Below are 25831 nucleotides of genomic sequence, written 5' to 3'. Positions count from 1 at the left end.
ACACTCACCCATAATTAATTGAGTAGGCATATGTCGATTACATTATGATTACACATGCTACCACAATACATGCCCTAATTATCACATTCCAAAACTAGTTGGCAATGGTGCTTGCTGATTTCCTGTGCATTTAGCTGTGTCTATGGTGTATAAAAAGGATACCAGTAGAAAACTGAGATAAGTGGCAACCATCGGGAAGGAAAGAAAAGCCACTAGAGGAAGAACATTCAGCCTATCCAGGTGAAAGATACAAAGACAGAGAAAAAGAAGCAAAAGACAATGTTGGGACTACGGGCAATTTTGATCGCCCTGCTGGCATGCCTCCTAATTCTGCGTTTTCTGAAGCAGCTGTTGTCACGGAGGACCTACCCTCCTGGACCTCTCCGGCTGCCCATCATTGGAAGCATTTGGCGGTTAGGCTTCAAGCCTTCCAAAGATCTCCTCATTGAGGTATGTCATTTCATATAATTAATCCATGTAATAAAATTAAGTGAGAACATTTTTAGTCATTTTCTTAGTAGGTTTACGCAGGTTGCAGTCTTTTAGTCAGTCATCTCTGCAGTGTCACATATGGGTCCTGCACCTGCACAGACTCACTTAAATAAATGTTTAGAGGTTTCAGCAAGGAGAGATCCTCTGACCTCTCTTCTCAGGAGATGTCTATGAGTATTTTCTATGACCACCATGTGAATGCCCAAATCTAAGGAAGGGCAACTGCAAAGGAGAATGGCAAATGAATAATAAAAGATGATCAGTTCCACTTAAGCAACCTGTTTGTTTTGTTTGTGGTTTCTAAACAGTCCAACAAATCTGGTGGCCAGTGAGCCATGTACCTGATGGCAGGTGTAGTTTACCTAGGAAAACAAGTACTGAAGAACTGTTGTTCCAAAAGTAGCATCAGTTTAGCAGAAACATCACTAGAAACTTCTCAAAGGCTGAAGGTGTTGATCCAACAGCGGCCTTGCACTGATATGTAATAGCAACATTTCAGGAGAAAGGGGCAGAATCAGTCACCACAAAGTCCTTTTTCATCGCTAGCTGCTTGAGAAGTAGCTGCTTGATAAACTTGATTAGTAGCTTGATTAGTAGTTTGATTAGTTGGACTTGAAAAACTTGAATGACAGACATCTTTTCAGCAATTGAAAGATATTTATTGACCTTCCTCAAGTTATGGCACATGGCAGGTAAAATGCCACTACGGTGTGCAATCATCTGATATCTTTTCATTCAGGAAAAATAGAGGGGGGAAAGAAATCCTTAGCTAAATGAAAATCAGTAACCACACTAAGAAGATAAATGCCATTCGATATAACTTTGCATGCTTAGTGACAACAGCGGTAAAGGGAGATTATTGCAGCGTTTTTAAAATGCAAGGTCAGAAATGTTTCCGAGTTATTTCACCTTCTATTCAATCTGAGCTTTTAAATTTGATAGGACAACACTAGTCCTTAAAAGCCAATCTTTCCTGATTGGCCAGAGAACAGTGAAAAACCCTCAAGAGAAGGAGGGGAAAATAGCTGCCACATATGGTAAAGAATTGGCTAGCGCAAAATACTTTAAGTGTACAATACAGTCCTAAATAAGAGCCAAAACAAAGGTGACGAAATACCTAGATTCAACTCATGTTCTCTTACCTCAAGGTTTGTTGGGAAGTGTAGGCGTCCTTGCAGCTTAAAGTTTAGCATTTACAGAGCAGCAGGGAGAGAAGTGCAGGTGTCCTTGCAGCTTAAAGTTTAGCATTTACAGAGCAGCAGAGAGGGAAGTGTGGGGGTCCTTGCAGCTTAAAGTCTCCCGGTGCAGCCAGGCGTCGCTCTGCAGGGCCAGGCCGGGTGAGGGGAAGGGAAAATGCTGTGATGCACCTTGAGAGTGGGAGGAAAGGAGCCCCACGCCTGCACTTCCCTCCCTGCTGCTCTGTAAATGCTAAACTTTAAGCTGCAAGGACGCCTGCACTGTAAATGCTAAACTTTAAGCTGCAAGGACACCTGTACTTCTCTCCCTGCTGCTCTGTAAATGCTAAACTTTAAGCTGCAAGGACGCCTACACTTCCCGACAAACCTTTAGGTAAGAGAACACGAGTTGAATCTAGGTATTTCGTCATGTCTGTTTTGAGTCTGAATTGGTACAGATCGTAAGTGCAAGAACTTCAGAAATCATGGAATATGAACATAACTATCATGCAGTACCCAGATGTACTTTGGGGAGAATTTGACTACCTAAAAATTTCTTCTACTCATCATTTTTTAAAAATATGGTGAGAGTGTATCTGGTGCAACTATCATTCCCCAGACAAAGTAGCAACTGTACTGGTTATGTTTGTTGAATGCTCAAGTTGAAGTGCAAACTGTAATTTACAATATTACCTGCTGCTTTTGTGTTCTGGCAATTTCTACCTTGGGAAATCTCACTTAAGACCATACAACGTAAAATAAAAGGGTTACCCAGTGCAAAGTATCGCTTAGTCTGTTGAATAAATAGAATACCACTGGGACAGGGATTGGAGGGGGCGGGGAGCTTTCCTTGCAGAAATCTTACAGGTTCATGAGTTTGTCATACAAACCAATCGACTAGCACAGAGAAGAAGGCAGATATTATCTGCTGCTCCAAAGGACAAGAATAGATATACTGGACTTAAGCTACTGCAGACCCAAATTCAATGCAGTTTTGGAAAAATGGTAACAGTGGTTAAATAATGGAGCCAATTACCTTATGGAATGGAAGGGCTGGCTCTATCTTAATAGTGATATTCAAATAGAAACTACATTACCATTAAAAACCAACACATTTTTTTGTTTAACTTTTCCTTCCAGATAGCAACTGAGACTTTCACTGCCAGAGGTTGGAGATTCTGGTAATAAACCTCCTTCTCCCCTCTGTGCATTGGGTCTGGTTGAACTGCTTCCATGCAGCCAACTCAAAGACATGCCCTCTCCCAGCTCCCAACAAAAAGTGTTCACAGTTGGGACTGAGTTCATCCTTCTCTGCACACTGTATCGCTTAGAGTCTTTCTACATGAGACCTCTTACATGAGGACGCTCAAGTGTAGGAAGATGCAATGTTAGCCAGGAAGCGTAGTTTTAAAAGACAGAGCTGGCAGAGCTCATTTCTCAGAGGGTTTTGTTAATTTCATATTCACCTCACTGAAGGCTCTGTCAATTTCACCTCCTCTTTGGGGACCATGGTGCCTTCCTTTACAGGACTGTCAAGGAAGATGTGAAGGCAGAGTTGTTTCATGCTGCAGGGAGAAATGTGCTCTTCACATCAGATATCTGGACCTGCCCTCAGTTGCAGCATATGTACCTCTCACTTACTTTGCACTGGTGGTAACCTGATGACCTTCAGGGTAGGAGTGGGATGACCCTTATCAGACAGGGCAAATGGGAGACCACTGGACCAGCTACTGCAACACGTTGCTCCATGCTGAGGTTATTGACAAGATGTACACTGTGGTATAAATTGCTCCCACCATCAAGAGGGAATTACTGAACTAGGTAGGTAATGGTGAGGGCAATGTCAAACCACAAGATACATGGTGATTGATGGTGGCACAAACATGAAGGCAGTGGCAGAGTGAGTGGACCTCAAGGACATGCTTGTTCAATGTTCTGATCAATCTGCAGAAGCCCCCAAAATTTGTGAGTTCCAGTGTCTCCTCAGGAAATGCCAGAAACTCACAAATAACTTCTGGTGCAGTATGAAAGCAACTGACTAACTGTGCCAGAAACAGGCCAAGATAGATGTGCCAGAGCATTGCCTGATCTCTGATGTCACTTGCTGGAACTCCACGTGCCATGCTTGAGTGTTTGGTGGAGCAGCAGGCTGCTTTCGCAGTGTGGCTCTTGGAGAGCAACACTTGGTGGGGGGAGGGTCAGTTCAGTCTAGAGGATTGGCTCACCATCCCCCAGATAGTGGAGGTCCTGAGGCCCTTCAAGGAATCCACTGTCGGTCTTATCTGACACAGCAACCCAGGGTTTGGTCATTCCTCTGGTACATATGTTTTAAAGTGCTATGGATTCCTTCTTGGACCCAGATACAGGATGTGCAGACCAGGTTCCAGGAGTGCATGAGTTCATGAGAAGGCTGCATTGCATCTCGGCTGCAGCCTCTCATCAAGAAGGAGTCCTATGTGTTGGTGATCATGTACAAAAAAAGAAAGGGGCTACCTCCGGGACCAAGATGCACAAAGAGCAAGGGAAAACCCTTCCGGAAGTATCATAAGAATAAACAATGCTGAATAATTTTTATATATCAATTATAGTATTTAGAAAGTGCAATGTGCCAAATGTACTAGAATAATAATAAATACAATGAAATAAAGAATAATAAATACAATGATAAATACAATAACTACAATGGTAATATGAACTGCATCCTATTACAATGAACAATGAGATTAATGATTTAAATTCAGTATTGCACAGTCCAACCACTGAAGATAAATCCAACAGGTAAATACCAGATAAGTACAACCGTCTTTCAGTGATATAATCAAGAACCTTATATGTTTGTTTCTTCTAAGTGAAGACTCTTCTTGAAATTCTCAACCCTTGAAGGAATACACAGTGGATGAGAAGATCAAAGTGTTTTGTGATGCTGGAATGAGCCTAACGGGCCTTGCCAGCTTGGAGTATCCCGTTTTGTATTCCACTTCCTCAAAGGCTCATAATATCAAAAATCTAGCAAGTACAGTTCACACATCGCCCAGCTGGTGTAGAATTAGACGGATAACAGAATTATTGTCCATCTGATTCTACACCAACTGGGTAATGTGTGAACTGTACTTGCTGGATTTTGGATATTATGAGCCTTTGAGGAAGTGGAATACGAAATGGGATACACCAAGCAGGCAAGGCCCATTAATGACCATGTACAACCTGCACATCAAGGGCACTTTCACCAGGCAGGCCAAGCACCTCTCCAGCATGAGAGATGCCCTCTCTATGCAGATGCAGTGTAGGTAGGCCAAGAGGGGCCTCCTGCAAGCAGAGCAGACGGGGTAGGGGCCCTGATTTGTATGATGTTGCATGATCCAGGATTCGGCAGAGGCAATAATCCGGGACCACCATGCAGAGCCCTGTGAGTTGCTTTTCACTGATCCCCTAAACTACTGGGCCAAGAAGGAGGCAGTCTGGCCAGCCTCTCTTTTGAGTCTCAGAAGCTCCTCTCATGCCCTTCGACAAGCATAGTGAGTGAGTACATCTTTCTCATTTGGGTGAACTTTTCAGCTCACATCACACTCGCCTGCTCCCCTGGAGAGTTGAGCAGTTGGTCTTCCTGATGGTCAACATGCCTCTCTTCACTTTCCAAACTTTGGATTTCCAGAGTGAATGAGGTGAGCCCACCTTTTGGCTTGAATCCTCTGGGAGTCTGTAATGTGGGGGGAAATGCTCTGCCCAAGACTTAAAACTTAAGTAGAAAACCAGCAGAAGGACAGTTGATTCATCTGGCACAACTAAAACACACTGCAATTTAGACACCCCACCACCACACATACACTCTAGAAAACCACCAGTCTGTGTTAGCACACATTTCTGCAGATAAATGAGAAGTCACAGAAATGATATCTTGCCACTGGGATGGGAAGAGTCAGAGAGAGATGTTAGGGAAAGGAGAGAACGGCACACCATACATCGTAAAGGGAAACCACCCCCAACCCCTGGATAGCTCCCAGATAGTTTTCCCCCTAAAGAATGCAGAGAGGAGGTGGCTGAGGGCACATTCATTGGGAAGCCATAAAGTGGCTCCAAGGGTCCAAACTTTATGAACCATGGGCATCATTAGAGAACAGGAGTAGGTCACCAGCAAATTTGGTGAAATTCGGTCTAAAAATGACCCTCTCTCAGGCTATCAGCTATTTCTGAATTGTATTTCCCATAGAAAATGGCAGAATGTTACCAAATTTGCTCTGTAATACCAAATTGAACTAGAGAATCAATTCGGTATAACAACAACAGCATTTGATTTATATATCACCCTTCAGGACAACTTAATGCCCACTCAGACCAGTTTACAAAGTGTGTTATTATTATATTCATGACAATCACCCTGTGAGGTGGGTGGGGTTGAGAGAGCTTAGAGAGAGCTGTGACTGACCCAAGGTCATCCACCAGGCTTCAAGCAAAGGAATGGGGAATCACACCCAGTTCTCCAGATTAGAGTCCCACTGCTCTTAACCCCTACATCAAACTGGCTTCTCTTGGGAATTGTGGATACCAGGGTTTTCCCCCCAGTTCAGTATTACCAAACCCAAAATTACTGTTTTTTTCCCATATACATGCCTACATGTGTGGGGAGTTATTTTGTTGACTTTGCTACTCCACATGGAGAATCTGTGCATACAAAGTATCTATTGTCACATACAGTTTTCATGCCAGAAAATGGCATTGTGTGGAGGGCATGAGCCTTTCTTCTTCCTGTGGCCCTGTTCTGAGCAGAGATGGGCACAAACAGCACAAAAAGCCACCGAACAGCCCAATCTGCTGTTCGCGAACAAGCTGTTCGTGAGGCCCCATTCTAAATGAACAGGTGGTCGTTGCAAGCCTCGTTCATTGCTGTCCATTGCTGTTCATCAAGCCAGACAGTCTGGCACCTGCAATCAATTCCCATGGCAACTTAGGCAGGGGTTGTATGAACTCTGTCTGAACTCCTGCTGTTGTCCTGGAAACCCCAATCTAAGCCCAATTTAGCTTGATAGGCACATCTTCCTTCCAAGTGTGGAATGGAGCTCCAAATTTGTTACAAGAGGAAAAGACCAGGGGGAGGGGGCTCCCAGCTCTGGCTTTCAGGGAGAGACAGCTGCTGTTAGAGAGACAGAATGAGGGCATTGGAGCTTGAATTTTCTTGTGTGTGGTGGGATAAGGAACTACCCCTTCAAGTTCCAGGGTTGCTACCAGGCTCTGGGGCCAAGCTATTATTTATTATTGATCCCTTTCTTGCTTCCTGCTCAAGTAGGGTTTCTGGGAGTGGTGTGGTAGGTATCTTGATGGCTGGAGGAGAGCCTGCTGGCTCCCATGAACAATGAACAACAAACATGTTCATAAACAGGATCATGCTCATCAGTGTTCGTTGTTCATTGTTCATGGATGGCAACGAACAATGAACACCATGTTCATTTTTTTTCTGTTCGTGCCCATGACTAGTTCTGAGCTAGTCTGAACTCTCTTTTTTTAAAAAAGAAGCAGTATCTTTCAGCTGGTGTCTGACCGCAGGGAGCACCAGCACAGAAACGTTTCATCTAGCAAGAGTGTCCTGATTTCTCTTTCGGCACAATGGAAGTTGAATCTTCCCAGCAACAGACTACAGACTTTGGAAAGGGGTAAACTTTCCAAACAGATCTATAGAACAAATAGCAGGTGCCCAAATAAAAGTGTACCCTCCTCTTTTAAAGCAACATTTTAAAAGAAGATGAAAAATCTCTAAACCATATTCAGTTAGAAAACCCTCAAGCACTTCTAGCATTCTCCTAAAACTTGTCTTTCTTCTAATTGTGTGTGTGGGGAAGGGGGAGAAGGAACCAAAAGGTGGGATAAACTCTGGTACTCTGTGTTGTGTTTCTGCTTCAGCTGTGGATCCGCTCTGATTATCTATGGCAGTTTCACATGAACAGGATATAGAAGCAAAAGATTTAGAATAGATCCCCAGTCTGCTGGGAAGCTCAATAGATGACTTTAGTCCAGTCACTCTCTCTCAGATTAGCCTACCTTACAGGACTGTTGTGAGGATATGATGGAGGGAAAAATAGTGTATGACAAACAAAATTCCTTGGAAGATGAAGACGATAAAATGTACTAAATAAATGAACCATTCTCTAGAATACAGATTTCTCAGACTTGCCTTGAGTAGCTGAGAGGGTGGACAGGTAAGAGAAGCCTATAATGGAAAGCTTAGAAGTGAGAGTGCCCCCAGGAGAAGGAACTGGAGCTGGGGGGAGGGAAAGGCAGGAATCTAAGAGAAAGGAAATCTGTAAGAAAGAAGTGGCAGAGATGAACATATGGCCAGGAGATGAAGAGGTAAAGAATAGTGAACTGCACGTGTCTCTGTCAAACAAACTAACTGAATAAATATAAATTTCCTCTTGTCTCTTGTGATTCAATTGGCAGCTGGCAAAGCAATATGGAAACATTTACACTGTATGGGTAGGACCTGTACCTATCATTGTACTGTCTGGATTTGAGGCAGTGAAGGAAGGGCTAATCAACCATTCTGAAGACTTTGCTGACCGGCCGTTGACCCCTTACCTGACTGCTATAGCAAAAGGCCGAGGTAAGTTGCTGGAAAGAGTAAAAACTGGGGAAAGAACAAGATTGTCGTTGTCCTCCCGGCAGGTACAAGACACGAGAGACAGCAGAGAAAGCCTTCAAACATTGCAGTCACTTTTAGATTCCTCCGGTTGGCGAAAACCGGAAAATGATTTTTTTCCGCATTTATGATATTTGTCCTTTGGCACTGCCATCTGACTGATTGTCATTGGTTTCATTGTTACATAAACTCAGCAGTCCATCAACCAAGCAACTAATCAATTAATCGAGTTGTTGTATTGTCGAAGGCTTTCACGGCCGGAGAACGATGGTTGTTGTGGGTTTTCCGGGCTGTATTGCCGTGGACCACGGCAATACAGCCCGGAAAACCCACAACAACAATCGAGTTGTTGTTATCCACCCTGAGCCCGCTCGCAGGGAGGGCGGAATATGAATATGATATAAATAAATAAAATAAGTCTATTATGATAGAAGATCCGTTCCAGAAAGTCAGCAATAATGGAAATATGAATAAAAATTAAGTAAAATAAAACAAAAAATAAATTAAAAAATAGGGAGCCCACATGCAGTGTGAAATGCACAGAGCAGTAAATGCAGATTGGGGGGCAGAGATAAGATACCTTCCTCCGACATAGAAATAAAGTTATTAATGCTCAGTCAGTTGCTTGCTCTCCTGCATGCCGGAAGGCAAAATTTAGCAACTTTATTCGTTATCTCCTGGGAAGAGTCTGCAAGAAGGAAGGAGGCATGAATTCATTCAGATCTTCCTGGTAAAGTTGACAACATTGGAGCTATATATTGACATTGGATGTCGTTATAGAATAAGCAGAGCAGCAGAACACATTCAATAGACTCTACTTTCTCTCTAGGGAATGGGCAGAGCAGTTGAGGGAGTGGAACATGGTATCTACCATCCAGGAGGGCCGAAGGTAGAATGTTGAAGTGTGCAAGCATAAAAGTTCTCTAATATTTGGGAATCTCAAGAGATGTAAGGTAATCTGCTGGTTGGAAGTATTTGGGATACTGCAGATACTTCTGTATCTGTGCGCTATCTGGTTGTAGGGTGTGATCCCAGAGCTGCTGTTTAATTGTTTCTTTTGCTTTTTGGTAATCAAGATGCAATAAAACTTGGAGGGAAAGGTCAAACTCCTGAAGTTTCCCCTTGATTGCTCTTTGCCAGGTTGAACATTAGCTATCAACAAGAATCAAGGGTACAAAACCCACCACATTGAAGATGAGTTTTAACCAATAGGTGGATGCATGTAGCCACATATGTGTCTTCAAGAAGATCAACCCAGTCTCTAGTCTAAGAAGGGCATTTGGGACTTCAAGGCTTTTGCAGGAACTTGGATTGTACAACTTCCAGTAGATACAGGGCTGAGAACCATATAACAGCTGAGATGCAACCACTCCTAGGAAGACCTCGATTGCAGCAGGGATAAAGGAGGCTCCTTTTGTGGAGTAGAATCTTAAAATGGTGGAGGATGCTCTATGGGCAGTCTCTGCAGCAATGCAGTGCTTGAGGTCTCCAAAGTACAGACAACTGGAAGACTATTTCAAGGTTAAAGGTTTTTGTTTGTTTGATTTTGAGGCCCTGGCCGTTTCCAGATGGCTTACCTGAAGCCGCTCCATGCCACAATGTTGTGGATTGTGCTGGGGAAAACGCGAAATATCGCATTTTCTTGCGCGAGTTTTGCGCGACGTTGCACAAAACTCGCGCGAGAAAACGTGATATTTCACGTTTTCCCCAGCACGATCCACAACATTGCGGCATGGAGCAGCTTCAGGTAAGCCATCTGGAAACGGCCCCTTTATTTGCTATCTCTGAATTCAATGTTTTTTTGATATAGGGATTTTTGGTTTTTGACAGTTTATCACAAGTCGCTCCTCTTTACAGTATATAGTGAAGTGTTCTCCTGAGGCCCACATAAATAAGATGACAGTATCATCTGCATATAATAAAGCAGGAATTGTTTTGTCAGCAAATTTTGGTGAATGGAAGCTTGGATTTCTTAGATGTTGCACCAAGGAGTTAATATAGTAGTTAAAAAGGATAGGGGCCAGAATACAACCCTACTTAACTCTTTTATCAAGTGGGATCTTTTGGGAGAGATGGTCTTGAGGACTGCATTCTACTTTTAGGAAGTTTCTTGACTAGGTGGTCAACAAAGAAGATATGAGTTTGCTGTAATTTGAAGGGAGAGTTTGAAAGGAAGATTCCAAAGTGCTCGTCCTATTCAAAAAGAGGAAGGTGGCAGAGGTGGGGCTAGGTTTTCCAACTCTGAGTTGGGAACTCCTGAAGATTAGGAGGCAGAATCCAGAGAGGGTGGAGTTTGGGGTGGAGCTAAGCAGGGATGTGATGTCATAGAGGTTGCGCTCCAAAAATGAATTTGCTCCAGGGGAACAGATTTCTGTAGACTGGAGATTAGTTGTAATTAGACATGGGCATGAACAGAAAAAAAAACCCTGAACATGGTGTTTGTTGTTCATTGCCATCCACGAACAACAAACAATGAACATTGATGAACATGATCATGTCAAGAACATGTTCATTGTTCATTGTTCGTGGGGGCCAACAGGCTCTCCTCCAGCCATCAAGATCCCTACTGCACCACTCCCGGAAACCCTACCTGAGCAGGCAGCAGGAAAGGTACCAATAATAAATAATAGCTTGGCCCCAGAGCCTGGCAGCAGCCATGGAACTTGAAGGGATAGATCCCTACCACACCACTCCCAGAAACCCTACCTGAGCAGGCAGCAGGAAAGGTACCAATAATAAATAATAGCTTGGCTCCAGAGCCTGGCAGCAGCCCTGGAACCTGAAGGGGTAGATCCCTATCCCACCACACACAAAGAAAATTCAAGCTACTATGCACTCACCCTGTTTCTCTAACAGCAGCTCTCTCTCCCTGAAAGCCAGAGCTGAGAGCCCCCCCCCCCGATCTTTTCCTCTTGTAACAAATTTGGAGCTCCAGTCCACACTTGGAAGGAAGACATGCCTATCAAGCTAAATTGGGCTTAGATTGGGGGTTCCAGGGCAACAGCAGGAGTTCAGACAGAGTTCATACAATCCCTGCCTGAGGTGCTATGGGAATTGATTGCAGGTGCCAGACTGTCTGGCTTGATGAACAGCAATGAACAACAACGACCACCTGTTCATTTAGAATGGGGCCTCATGAACAGCTTGTTCGCAAACAGCAGATTGGGCTGTATTGTCGAAGGCTTTCACGGCCGGAGAACGATGGTTGTTGGGGGTTTTCCGGGCTGTATTGCCGTGGTCTTGGCATTGTAGTTCCTGACGTTTCGCCAGCAGCTGTGGCTGGCATCTTCAGAGGTGTAGCAGAGGTGACACTGAGAGATCTCTGTCTTTTGGTGCTACACCTCTGAAGATGCCAGCCACAGCTGCTGGCGAAACGTCAGGAACTACAATGCCAAGACCACGGCAATACAGCCCGGAAAACCCCCAACAACCAGCAGATTGGGCTGTTCATGGGTTTTTTTAGTTCGTATTGCTCTTCGTGCCCATCTCTAGTTGTACTTCAGGTAGAAAAGGGGAAAGTGGATAATATGAGAGAAAACTGGCCAGCTGTGTTTTGTTTAGTTTAGTTTTGTTTTAATTTCCTCCTGGTTCCAAAAGGAAGATGAGACACCAAGTATGGGTCAAACTAGGATTTATACAGTTCTTAAACCAGTGAGGTACAACTAATGACTTCAGTCTCCCCCCTCCTCCCAACATTTAATGCACGATCCCTACGAGGCTGTTAAAAAGGATATGCCAACATTTGGGCAATTCCACCCTGGCTCTGATATCAGAGCAGCAGTTTGGCCACTTCACATTTACCACAGCCTGTGTGGTAGACTGTGCCAAAAGATGCTGACCGTCAGCTCCATCCTGATGTATGCAGATTATGGTATTAATCAAGTAGCTTCCCTGGTCAGTGGACCTGGTTTGATTATCTCTCCTAATCTGTAGATACCTAAGGGTATTTGCCCATTGGATAACCTTGATCAACTAAACCTACACCAATTAAGCTAATTCACAGTTTTAGGTTCACAGTTTTAATGTTGGACTAAAATACCTCTCCAAAGTACCCCCTTAGTTGGAAGTGATGCTTTGATTTCCCCCCTCCTTCCCCTCCAATTTGTGTTTGTTAAAGATACGAGTGGGCTTGTGTATGTTTACAGTGAGAAACACCAGTGTAACACCAATGTTTACTGCAGGAGATGTGATGTGTAGAACAGCTCTGAGCCGGCACTTCTAGCAAACACTGTAGTCACAGAAGTACTGTAACTATCTTCTCATGAATCACATTTAGGGATGCTCGATCACCCACCAAGTCAGCTCATATTCTGCTTCCTGGTCGCTAACAGGGATCCAGTTTTTCAGTAGACTGTTCCTTGTCGACCCATTTGTTTGGCAGGTTGCTTCTCCTTCATAACCACACAGAACAGCATAATTAACTTTTCACAAATGCATCTTCATGCCGCTCGTTTGAGTTCTACTGCCCCTCTTGCTGCTCAGCAGGCAATTTTTTTAAAACTAGGTTATTCCACTCCCAACTCCACAGAGTTTCCCAAGGTTTTTTTTTAAAAAAATAACAATTGTTGGTGCAAAGTTACTATTACTGGTCTTTATAATGCTGCCCTTTTGCCTAGCCAGTGAGTGCTTGCAGGCTGCCCTGCCAACAAGGAGAAAGAAGGGGAGATTGAGCCATCTATTCCTCCCAACCTCTTGTTATTATCTGCTTGCCTCTAGTCATTGAGGAGAGCCCTGTGAAAATAGTGTGAGTGCATGGGAAGAGGACAATGGGTTGTTTGATTCCCTGCTCCAGAAGGATAGCTCTTGACACAGCAGGTTCTTTTATCAGCCATCTGCTGACCTTTATAATGCTTGGAGTCCCATTCCTGCAAGCAGTAGTGTTGGATGCCAAGGGAGATGAAATGATACTGGTGGTTTGATACAGCATGTGTTTTGGCTCATCTCTGATATAAATGGTGCACAGAGTGGGAAGATATGGAAGTGGAAGGAGTGTTGGTGCATGAAGACATCCAAGGAGACATGGTGGCACACCTTGCATGTGTACTCTCTGTTCCATCTAAAGAGATGCATGTGCTGAGGTTCTTATGGAACTCCACTTCAGCCTTGGTCCTTTGTAAGGCCAGGTCAATGAAAAATAAGATCTGTAATATCAGATTTGTTGTATGAGGAACAGGTAGCCTGGAGTACTTGATGGAAACTTTAATTAGATGAATCTGATGTTGTTAGTCAAGCACATTTGCCAGCAGCTGTATAGAAAGTTCTTCACAAACCTTGAAATGGAATGGGGGTGGGGGAGGTAGTGTTTCTTTCTGTTCCACACAATCAGTGGTTTGAAGGTCCCTCAGCCAATTCCAAGAAGAGACAGACCCAGAGTCCTGTGAATGAAACAAGTCTACTATGTTTATTAAATGTGGAGAAGCATCAGTTGCACAGAGAGTAGAAGGTTCCATCGTGTCCAATGCTCATCGAAGCTACAATAGCTGTGCAAGACATTTTGTACCCTGTGTCTGGGGTCAGCAGCCCAGCTCCCGGACTTGCTGACAGGCAGCGGCAGGGGGCAGCCGGGAGACAGCAGTTCAACTGCTCTGTCTGGCAAACAGAGTCAGAACCTGCCTACTCCAGGGGGAAGGGGCGAAAGGCCAAAGCCTCAGAAGGCTGGAGGGAGCAGGGAGAAGCCAGCTAGTCCCTCCCCCCAGGGGGAAGAGAGGGGACTAAGCAGGCTAGAGGAAAAGGGCCAAGGCAGGGGGAATAGGGACCCAGCAACAGCCCAAACAGAGCCCTTACCTTCCAAGGAGGAGAAGCAGCCACTACAGCCCAGAGCCACACCCTGGCTAGAGGACAGCAGCCTGGCTCCGGAGGTGCTAGGAGCCAAGCCCCTCCAGGTGGAGCTACCAGAGGCATTCTGGGGGAGGAGATGGGTAGCCCCGCCTGGCATCAATGAGCAGGCAGCCCAGAAGCTGGCCAGGGCAGCTCCTCGCGAGCAAGGCCAGGCATGCTCAGCAGCACAGAAGCTGGCTGGGGCAGCTCCTCGCGAGCAAGGCCAAGCATGCTCAGCAGCACAGAAGCTGGCTGGGGCAGCTCCTTGTGAGCAAGGCCAAGGAGACCTCAGCTGGGGATGGCTCGCATTCAGCCCCACCCTGCCAGCAAGGCAAGGAAGCCAAGAAGGGATTAGTGGTAGGAGGGAAACACCTGAGGGAAGGCAGAGCTGGGCCAAGTCAGGAGAGGGAACAAGCCTAGAAGGAGGGCGGGGCAAGGAAGCCCTATATAAGGTGGCTAGGAAGAGCTCTGAGGTGGTGGGTGTGAGTAAGGAGTGATGGTGTGGAGTGAGAGCAGAGCAGTGTGAGAGTGGAGGCTTGGAGGAGAGTTCTGGGAGGAGGAGATGATGGAGGACGCAGAGGGTAAGCAGGCCAGGTTGAGCAGGCCAGCGAGTGGACTGAGAGGGAGTCTGGGTGATGTATACCGCCCCTCCTTCCACAGAGCAGGGTCCTGCAGTATCCCTGGTGCCCCTCTGGTGTCAGGGCCAGCCCAGCTGGGGCCCCGCCCAGTGGCGGCAGCAACAAGCCCTGACACCCTTTGGTTCATTACAATGTTGGGGGTCCTGTTGGCTCAAACATAATTATGGCCCCCATTGGTTTATGCTGGTGACCACCTCCAATGATCTAGTGGTCTCTTATTAGAAGAATAATTCTGGTCAGCAACTCAATTACAATATTTCCCAATTAGCATTGCTTATCATCTTAGTGCATTGTTTTATCTCTTCAAGGAACATCTCTTTCCTTTCTCACACTTTCCCATTCATAAAGTTAATATTATTTCCTGCCCTCTTGACAATGTAACATTTGCCAAAGGTGTCTAAATGTTGCTTCAACAACCTTGTACTTTACAGGCAGAGATTGTTCCTTTTGGGTACAGGGAGAGGGGAGCAATCTTCCCTCCTTCGGAATGTGTTAGAAGCTACTTTGGGTACCCCGCATCTGTTGCTTGGGGCTCCTCATAACCTTGAAAAGTTCTGCTAATCTAATTAGGTTGAAGCATGCTTATTTCTTTCGCTGTTCTGTGGGGATGGAGGGCCGTTTCAGATGCTCTTGGAGATTAATGGACACTAAAGATTTCCAGGTGACTCTGAGGGATTTTGAAAGCCTCCCTGATGACTGTCTCAGCATGGGATAATGGGTTGTCATAAGATAGAAAGTGGTCTGGGAGGTGACTAGAATGTTGTTGGTGGAAGACTTAGCTTGAATTAGTCATAGCATGCCATACAACCCATTTTCAGGCCTACGAGGTGGCAGTATTGCTGGCAAAGAGAATATTCTCTGCCACTCTTGCATCAGCTGAACTTGAAGACTTGATAACACCTAAGTTCAACCCTGTTAATAATGTTAATTTGGCCCCTATGACTGAATTAACATTCTTTGATGATAACATCGCTCTTACCTGTTCCAACTTGGAAGCCAAGTTGAGAGTACAGCCAGTACCCAAGTTGTCAGAAGAAGTACCTGCTTATGAATAGTTATGAATAGATGGCAGTGTATCTTGCCAATGAATACTGAACAGGCTCCTTAGGAATGTGAGAGCCACCACTTGACCCATGCCAGTCCTAGCTTTTAAAATCATGCTGGGAAAAATTATCAAAGCCTTTGGTTAAAATCAGTAATGAACGCCTCACTGACTGGGTGAAGGGAGAGGTGTTAGAAATTTGCTTTAGAGATCTTTATTGGTTCAAGATGAGGTGGCCAGTTACAGGTGAGTCTCCAATTTACCTTTTCTGCAAAGGCAATAAACTTGGGTTCTTGAATGACACATCTGCCCTTTATTCTTGTGTATGATTTCAATCTAGCTTCAGGTATGGCTTCAGAAGCAAGGTTGTGATAGTTGCACTGGTGGAGCATATTTGTTTAAAGGTGGACGGGAGAAAGACATCCTTGTTACTATTGTTAAATCTACCATGAAGATCATTTCAGACAGGTAGCCATGTTGGTCTGCAGCACAGCAGCAGGATTGGAGTCCAGTGGCCCATTAAAGACCGCCAGGATTTTCCGTCCAATTGGACACAAAGTGTTCCTGCTGGAAAAGCAGACTCCGCTTAGGGCAGCCTTTCTGGCACACAGCCTGTGCTTTTCCCACCATAGCTCTTGCCCTGTGGAATGGGCTTCCTGAGAAGGTGAAGGAACGTGCTACATGGAAACATTTGTATGAAGTGCTTTGAGTCTTCTCTGTTTGGCAGGACATTTAATGGAATATATGCTGTAGGAATTTGGGGGGAGGAGTTACGTGGGGGCTTATTGTAATTGGTATGCCTTGAAATTTGAACTTGTAAGCTGCCTGGAGTTATGGGAAAGACAGAGTATAAATATTTTAATAACTATAAACAAATAACTCACAGTCACATTATAACTGTTTATGCCATGATCTCTGAATTCCTTCCTTCCTTCCTTCCTTCCTTCCTTCCTTCCTTCCTTCCTTCCTTCCTTCCTTCCTTCCTTCCTTCCTTCCTTCCTTCCTTCCTCCCTTCTTCCTTCCAAGAGTCTAGTCCTTGTCATTGCAGTCTGTAAAGAGGAGAGCTAGAGACTTCTTTAGTTATTATGGAAAATAACTAAAAAAGATAGGAGATTGTGGCAAAGACCATTTTACCATTATTGCATATTAGCATAATACCAATTGCTGATATTTGAACAAGCCTGAGAAAGCATGAGTGCCTTGGGAGATAATGGTAGCTAAAGATGGTTGAAGCAGGGAAAACACAGGCAAAATTACTGTGTGGATGCTCTCTTATCTCTGTCAATGTCTCTGCAGAAGGCTATGTAGCAACAGCTCTTCATATATACACACTCAAATATTACTGTGACATTAATTGCTGCCAAAGCATTTGTATTGGCAGGGTTTAGGTACACGTACAGTTTTGAGAAAGCCCAATGCAAACCTGTTCAGTAAATGCATTCAAGTCCTTTTTTCTTTTTTTATATTTTAAGAAACAAAGTTATAGAATAAAGGGAATACAGAAAGGAAAAAAGAAGATTATATAACACCAGCAACAAAACCCGTTGTGGGAAATAATAAAACGAGCTCTAGAAAGAGGAGAGCAGGCAGGTGGGCATTGTCTCATCCTCCATGACTGATCCCAGTGGAGTGAAGGGGAGGTGGGCATTGCTGCCTGCTCAGAGCCTGATTTTGGCAGGTTGAAAGGGGGGTTGGCATTGCCACCTGTTCTGATCCTTGTCCCGGTTGAGTGAAGGGGGGAGGGCAGGTATTGCCACCTGCTCCACTCCTGATCCCAGCTGGGTGAAGGTGGGGGGTGAGCATTGCCACCTGCTCTGCTCCTGATCCTGGCTGGTGAAGGTGGTGGTAGGCATTTCCACCTGCTCCATGCCTGATCCCATTTACCTGAAGGGGTGGTGGGCATTGCCATCTGCTTCATGCCTGATCCAGGTTGAGTAAAGGGATGCCAGCATTGCCATCTGCTCCACTCCTGATCCCATCTGGATGAATGGGGAGCAGGCAATGCTTCCTGCTCCACACCTGATTTCGACTGGGAGAAGGGGGCGGGCATTGCTGCCTGCTCCATGCCTGATCCAACTGGGTGAGGGCAGGAGCGGGCATTTCCTCCTGCTTCACACCTGATCCCAGCTGGGGGAAGGTTGGGGGAAGGCTTTGCCACCTGCTTTGCTCCTGATCCCAGCTGGATGAAGGGGGGTGGGCATTGCGACCTGCTCTGCATCTGATTCCAGCAGGTTAAAGAGGGAGGCGGCATTGCCACCTGTTCCACACCTGATCCCAAGGGAAACCACACCCACAGGAAACAGGTTAACAATTAGTAGAAAAATTGTAATTATTAAGTGCAATTGAAAGTGCAAAGTGCTACTAATTCATAAATACTTCCATAAATCCATTCATAAATACAGGAGACAATAGTACATTCTTAACAGTCATACAAAAAGACCTTATCAAATAACTAATTCCGGGTACCTAGCAGTCTTTATACAAATACCTCCATTCATCAAACCAATTCCAATACATTAATACAGAAGTCTTCTATTTTTTTTTTCAGTCCTTCAACACGGTAGAATTGTCACAGCTGCAATGAGGCATGTCTCAACTTAACGTTCTTGTAAGGGTTAAACTATTCAGTCCTTGATGATCCTTCAGCCTAATAAGGTGTTAATAGCTGCAGTAAAGTATATTTCCACATAGCGTCCTTCCCATCAAGGTGCAATTATGTCAGCAGCAGCAGAGCATAAAACAGCAAATGCTCAATCTGACGCCGGCTGCGAGCAGATTTCGCGCCTGCTTGGCTTCTTCAGGAGCGTATGCTCTATATAAGATATAAATTCAATCAGCCTTTCTACAAAACAGCAGCATAATCCAATAAACATTTCAAAAAGTGTAATTCACACTTACATAATGGTTGAAAGAAGGCATCATAAACACTTGAATCAAATGGCCCGGTAAAGGCGGGGATACTCTTTCGCACGCATCTGTTAATTAGGGCAGTCCTCTTAAATCTCCAATAGCCTCGAAGATTCATTTGTTTCTTAAAGGCTCCCAATAGAAAGGACCCTTTACAGATAACAATTTAGTAATAGCTCACTATTTAGCCCTTTCGGTTTGGCTGAAGGTTACTCCAAGGGCTAACCATATTAAGAAAATAATTCATAAACATTGGAACCTCATAGAGAGCATAAAGGGGTGTGAATCTAAGCCAAAAATTGGATTTCGGAGGACACAGAATTAAGGGAAACAATTTAATTTGGGCAGATATATGTTACACTGAGGATTTAAAACATCTACCAGAGGGTAACTTTAAATGTGGCCGTTGCCAAATATGTAAGTTGTTTCTGGAAGGAAAGGAGTTTAACTTCAAAGACTACAGACATGTGATTCATCACTTTGCTAATTGCCAAACCAAGGGAGTTGTTTATGTTATAGAATGTCCGTGCAAGTTATTGTATGTGGGATGTACCTCGAGACCAATTAAGGTACGCATTTTGGAGCACATATCTCGCATTCGCAATGACATTCAGGAAGCTCCCTTTACCCAACATTTTAAGGAATACAAACATCTAGAGAACGATTTTATGGTGACAATTTTAGAAGTTGTCAATAGGAAAGATCGTGAGTCCATACAGGCTAAGCTTTTGCAAAGAGAAGCGTTTTGGATCTTTAGGCTTGAGTCAGCCAAACCGAAGAGCTAAATAGTGAGCTATGACTAAATTGTTATCTGTAAAGGGTCCTTTCTAGTGGGAGCCTTTAAGAACCAAATGAATCTTCGAGGCTATTGGAGATTTAAGAGGACTGCCCTAATTAACAGATGCGTGCGAAAGAGTATTGCCGCCTTTACCGGGCCATTTGATTCAAGTGTTTATGATGCCCTCCCTCAAATTCCCCCACCACCTACAGAGATGGCTGGCCAGCCAGCCCCATTGTTCCCTATGATGTCAGGAATTGTGTTTTTGTGATTCTCTGATGTTAAGTGAGTTGTGTTATTTTTGTGTCAGATAGTGCTGCCATGCCCTTTGGTGTTCCCCCCTGCTGTGTAACCTAAAGCTGTTCAAGAAATAAAGTGTTTTTGACAGGAATCATGCTTTGTGATTCTCTGATGTTAAGTGAGTTGTGTTATTTTTGTGTAAGATAATGCTGCCATGCCCTTTGGTGTTCCCCCCTGCTGTGTAACCTAAAGCTGTTCAAGAAATAAAGTGTTTTTGACAGGAATCATGCTTTGTGATTCTCTGAATGTTAAGTGAGTTGTGTTATTTATCTGTGTGGGGGACTGCTGGTGTAATGTGTCATAATGCTTTGCCTACTTGTACTTTGGAAGGGAGAAAAAAAATTAAAACTTTATTTTGTGTTGTTCTTGTTTTATTCTTTGTTGTGCAGTTGGTTCCCATCATAGGGAACAATGGGGCTGGCTGGCCAGCCATCTCTGTAGGTGGTGGGGGAATTTGAGGGAGGGTGTCTGTGGTTCAGGTGCTCTTTCACAGGGACCAGCTGGCACTCAGAAGTGTGCCCACCATTGTGGCACCCCTGGGCTGTGCAGAATTGCCCAGGGAAAGAGAGTTTAGAAGTTCCCAGCATAGGGAACAAAGGGAGAGGGCTGGCCTTTGCCAGCCTGTTCCTGGGGTTATGGGTGTGGAGCAGGTGGGGGTGGATTTGGGTCTGTGAGGGGCTAATGTGGGGATTTGGGTCTGTGTGTGGCAGCTGGGGGGGAATTGGGTTTGTGTGGGGCTGTAAGGGGTGGACTTTAGGGGCTGAGTGGACCTACTTGGGGAGGCCATGAAATGCCCCCCCCAAGTGGGAGCAGGCTGAGCCTTGGTGGGGGGTGGGAGGAAGGGTGGGAGAAGGGCCCCAGAGGGCTGGGGGGCATTTTGCATGCAAAATGCCACCCCTGGCAAGACAAGCCTTCCCCAGCTGTCAGTGGTAGAGAAAAGAGCACCTACTTGGGGAGGCCATGAAATGCCCCCCCCCAAGTGGGAGCAGGCTGAGCCTTGGTGGGGGGTGGGAGGAGGGGTGGGAGAAAGGCCCCTGAGTGCTGGGGGGCATTTTGCATGCAAAATGCCACCCCTGGCAAAGGAAGCCTGCCTCTTCATTTTTTCCCCATAGGAAATAATGAAGAAGATGAGTAGCAGCATGCTAACAATATGCTGCTCCTTCGCTTTCTTATGGGAGGATGGGGGGACCTGCTTTGGGGGGCCATAACATGGCCCCCAAAGTCCAATCTGTCTGAAACTTGGATGGTTGTTAGAGAAGGGTTAGAGGAAGGTCCCCACCAATTTTGGGCTTATTCGGTGGGAAAATGCCTCCCCCAGACGTCCGGGAAGACGGAGGCATTTTCCCATTGAAAAGCCGAAAGAAAGCCGAAAGAATCCCGAAACGTTTCGGCTTTTTTCTTTCGGCTACCCGAAACGTTTCGGCATTCCCCGAAACGTTTCGGCATTCCCCGAAAGAAGCCGAAACACTTTTGTTTCGGCATTCTTTCGGCATTCTGAATGCCGAAACGCACATCCCTAATCGTGAGTCCATACAGGCTAAGCTTTTGCAAAGAGAAGCGTTTTGGATCTTTAGGCTTGAGTCAGCCAAACCGAAGGGCTAAATAGTGAGCTATTACTAAATTGTTATCTGTAAAGGGTCCTTTCTAGTGGGAGCCTTTAAGAACCAAATGAAGCTTCGAGGCTATTGGAGATTTAAGAGGACTGCCCTAATTAACAGATGCGTGCGAAAGAGTATTGCCGCCTTTACCGGGCCATTTGATTCAAGTGTTTATGATGCCGTCTTTCAACCATTATGTAAGTGTGAATTACACTTTTTGAAATGTTTATTGGATTATGCTGCTGTTTTGTAGAAAGGCTGATTGAATTTATATCTTATATAGAGCATACACTCCTGAAGAAGCCAAGCAGGCGCGAAATCTGCTCGCAGCCGGCGTCAGATTGAGCATTTGCTGTTTTATGCTCTGCTGCTGCTGACATAATTGCACCTTGATGGGAAGGATGCTATGTGGAAATATACTTTACTGCAGCTATTAACACCTTATTAGGCTGAAGGATCGTCAAGGTCTGAATAGTTTAACCCTTACAAGAACGTTAATTTGAGACATGCCTCATTGCAGCTGTGACAATTCTACCGTGTTGAAGGACTGAAAAAAAAAATAGAAGACTTCTGTATTAATGTATTGGAATTGGTTTGATGAATGGAGGTATTTGTATAAAGACTGCTAGGTACCCGGAATTAGTTATTTGATAAGGTCTTTTTGTATGAGTGTTAAGAATGTACTATTGTCTCCTGTATTTATGAATGGATTTATGGAAGTATTTATGAATTAGTAGCACTTTGCACTTTCAATTGCACTTAATAATTACAATTTTTCTACTAATTGTTAACCTGTTTCCTGTGGGTGTGGTTTCCCTCTGTATTCGATAGCTTGGTACAAGAACGGCCGATTTTGTTTGTCAGTTCCACACCTGATCCCAGCTGGGTGAATGGGGGAAAGGCCTTGCCTCCTTCTCCATGCCTGATTCCGGCTGGTTGAAGGGAGAGTTGGCATTGCCTCCTGCTCCATGCCTGATCCTGGCTAGGTGAAGGCAGGAGGTGGGCATTGCCACCTGCTCTGCTCCTAACCCCAGCCAGGTGAAAGAGACTGGTATTGCCACCTGCTCTGCTTCTAATCCCAACTGAGTGATGGTGGGGGTGGGCATTGCCACCTTCTCTGCTCCTGACCCCAGCCAGGTGAAAGGGATGGGCATTGCCACCTGCTATGCTCCTGATCCCAACTGGGTGATCGCAGTGGGCAGGCATTGCCTCCTGTTCTGCTCCTGATCCCAGTTGGGTAAAGAAGGAAGACATTGCCACCTCCTCTGCTCCTGATCCCACCTGTGTGACGGTTGGGGGGTCATTTCCACTTGCTCTGATCCTGATCCCAGCTAGCTGAAGGGGGCAGGTATTGCCACCTGCTCTGCTCCCAATCCCAACTGGGTGATGGTGGGGGACAGGCATTGCCACCTGCTCCACTCCTGATCCCAGGTAAGTGAAGCTGGGTGTCGTGAATCACCACCTTCTCCACACCTGAATCCAGTTGGGTGAAAGCAGGGGCCAGCATTGCTATCTGCTCTGCTCCAAATCCTGTCCATGTGATGGTGGGGGTGAGCATTGCCACCTGCTCCACACCTGATCCCAGTCATGTGAAGGGGTGGTGCACATTGTTAGCTGCTTCATATCTGATCCTGGCTGAGTGAAGGGGAGCGGGCATTGCCACGTGCTCCACTCCTGATCCCAGCCAGGTGAAAGGGGAATGGGAATTGCCACTTGCTCTTTGTCTGATCCTGGTCGGGTGAAGGTGTGGGGTGGGCATTGCCAGCTGCTCCATGCATGATCACAGCCGGTGAAGGCAGGGGGTGGGCATAGCCACTTGCTTTCCTCCTGATCCCAGCCTGGGTTTCCTTCACAGCTGCACCCTCTGGTGACACACCAGGATAGGAAGTAAGTTGTCTAGAACACACTTACTCTTTTATATAGTAAGATAATAGCATAGATCTAAAATAATTCTAAATAATACAATATATAAAACAGGAAATATTTTTCCCAACATCTCGTTCATTAATTTTTTAAGGACATTATCTATAAAATAAAATGATACCTACTTATATTGGGTAAACTTATGTTCAACATTCTCAATTTTCAAATTTCATAACTAATCTCTTTTACAAGTACATTGTTTGTTCCATCATTGCTGCATATTTAATACTACCTACTTTTGCCACTTCTACATAAACACTATAACTTTTAACATTAATAGATAATATACCAGAATACAACAGTAAACTCTTATCATATATCTAATTATAAGAAAATAAAGGATATTTCTGCTCAAGATCTACTTCTTTATACATTTGTATTTTGGGCGTTACATTTAAATCTTATTCTCATGTTCAAGTCCTTTGCTGGTGAATCAATAAGTCCTTTGTTGATTGAAACACATCTGGCCTTTAAAATTGAATAAGGTATCCTCAATTATCAGAGATGTTCCCCATAAACTTCATGGCATCCCTAATTAAAATAGCATTAAAATGAGGGATAGTCAAGATCAGTTAGATAGGACAAAATGTACTGTATACTAGCCCTGAATGTTTGAATGCTGGAAGAAGGGAGTGAATAAGCTTTGCTTTTCTGGAGCATATATAGTTGGCCAGTATCGGAGACATATCACCAAAACACATGGCATTGATTCTGCAATGGGATTGCAGTTCTATATTTTTTTTAAAAGGTGGTAACTTTTCATCACACAGTCTCTTTTCTAGGCTGACAACCAAACCATTATTAACAGGGATTTTTTTAGTACTAATTTCTCATTGTTTCTTCCTGACCGTAGGTATGATATTGTCAAATGGCCACACCTGGAAGCAGCAGAGGAAATGTGGCATAGTTGCCATGCGGAAGCTGGGACTGGGGAATAAAGGCCTGGAGCACCAAATACAACAGGAGGCCCAACAGCTTATTGAGACTTTTGCATCTTCAAAGGGTATGTGATATTAGGAAACAGCTGGTCCATGGTTACTGTGGTATAACTTTTTTTTTAAATTACTCACTGGATGTTTGGAATAATTTAACTGTACAAATAGGTTGCCAGCCCCAAAATAGGCCTGGAGATCTCCCAGAATTAAAACTGATCTCCAGACTATAGGCATAAGTTCCTCTACAGAAAAATGGCAGCTTTGGAAGGTGGACTTTATGTTATTGTTAAGCCGAAGTCGGCTCTTCGATGGCTTATCCAATCAGACACAAAGGCTGGAGTAAGGAGAATGGATCACAAACTTTAATTACAATGAAATGACAGGATAATCCAAAGCAAAATGGTATCTTCTAACCCTCCCCTAAGCAACCAACTTTTATAGCAATGATCAATTCACAGTTATATTTCAGTTAGAAATTTTAGTATGCATGTCACCCTTTAAAGTGCAAAGTCAGTTTGTTACATTACACATGTGTGACCCGACAGAATAAGCTATTGTCTGAACATGTTACCTTTTAAGCATTCCTTTGCCTGTCTGACAAAAATGCAATGCTTGCTTGCTTAATAACAATAACAACAACAACAACAACAACAACAACAACAACATTCGATTTATATACCGCCCTTCAGGACAACTTAATGCTCGCTCAGAGCAGTTTACAAAGTATGCCATTATTATTATCCCCACAACAAAACATCCTGTGAGGTGGGTGGGGCTGAGAGAGCTCCAGAGAGCCGTGACTAGCCCAAGGTCACTCAGCTGGCTTCAATAGTAAAAAGTCCAGTAGTACCTTTAAGACTAACCAACTTTATTGAGGCATAAGCTTTCAAGAACCACAGTTCTCTTTGTCAGATGCATGGATACCCTGCATGCATTTGACGATGAGAACTATGGTTCTTGAAAGCTTATGCTTCAATAAAGTTGGTTAGTCTTAAAGGTGCTACTGGACTTTTTACTATTTCGCAACTACAGACTAACACAGCTAACTCCTCTGAATCTAATGCTTGCTTATACTCTGTCTCTGAGACAGAGTTCTTAATTCTTATGGTCATCACTTACTATAACTAACAGAGCAACCAAGCAATTGTATTGCTTATATCAAACACATAACCAAGAAATCACTGATTGTATTAGATCTATCAGCATTCTATTAATTGTTAATTATTATAGTTGAGCTTGGCTGTGGTATCATTATTACACCCCACTGAGGCACCTCCCTTCCCCAAACATTGCCCTCCTCAGGCTCTGCCCACAAAGTTGACAACCCTATAAGGACTATAAATAACAAGTGCCTTAGATGGTACCATATTTATTATATGCTGGGATCTACCAGAAATGAGTTCTTATGGGCTTACAGTTTCAGCTGTTGAAGGAAGACGACGCTGTCTCTGGGCTTACTTGGGTGAGAGGTGTAAATGGAGTTGGGCCTGAGATAAGCAGGTAATTGAAAAACAGGTTCATCTTCCTCCAAGGCCTAAATCCAACACAGGATGCAATAGATTATGCCGGGCTAGAGGCTCATATTTGGAGGACGGAAA

The 25831-nt window shown here is 44.5% G+C and overlaps 1 protein-coding gene across 3 annotated transcripts in view; it reads left to right on the top strand.

Annotated features, from left to right (window-relative positions):
* The first annotated feature begins 205 nt into the window (after positions 1-205).
* Positions 206-25831, top strand: part of LOC129332473 (cytochrome P450 2J2-like) — a 41737-nt gene continuing 16111 nt past the window's right edge. For 2 of the 3 annotated variants that reach the window (XM_054983616.1, XM_054983617.1), the window contains exons 1-3: positions 206-450; positions 8097-8259; positions 24152-24301. In XM_054983616.1, the coding sequence (XP_054839591.1) occupies positions 280-450; positions 8097-8259; positions 24152-24301 (484 nt within the window). In that variant the 5' untranslated portion in view covers positions 206-279. Of the gene's footprint in view, positions 451-8096; positions 8260-15899; positions 16039-24151; positions 24302-25831 lie in introns of those variants that run through there. The other variant, XM_054983618.1, reaches the window with a different exon arrangement.

This window comes from Eublepharis macularius, chromosome 6, assembly GCF_028583425.1.
Source record: "Eublepharis macularius isolate TG4126 chromosome 6, MPM_Emac_v1.0, whole genome shotgun sequence".
Classification (NCBI taxonomy): domain Eukaryota; kingdom Metazoa; phylum Chordata; class Lepidosauria; order Squamata; family Eublepharidae; genus Eublepharis; species Eublepharis macularius.
Note: the sequence above shows the minus strand (reverse complement) of the source record. Positions and strands in the feature narration are given on the sequence as shown.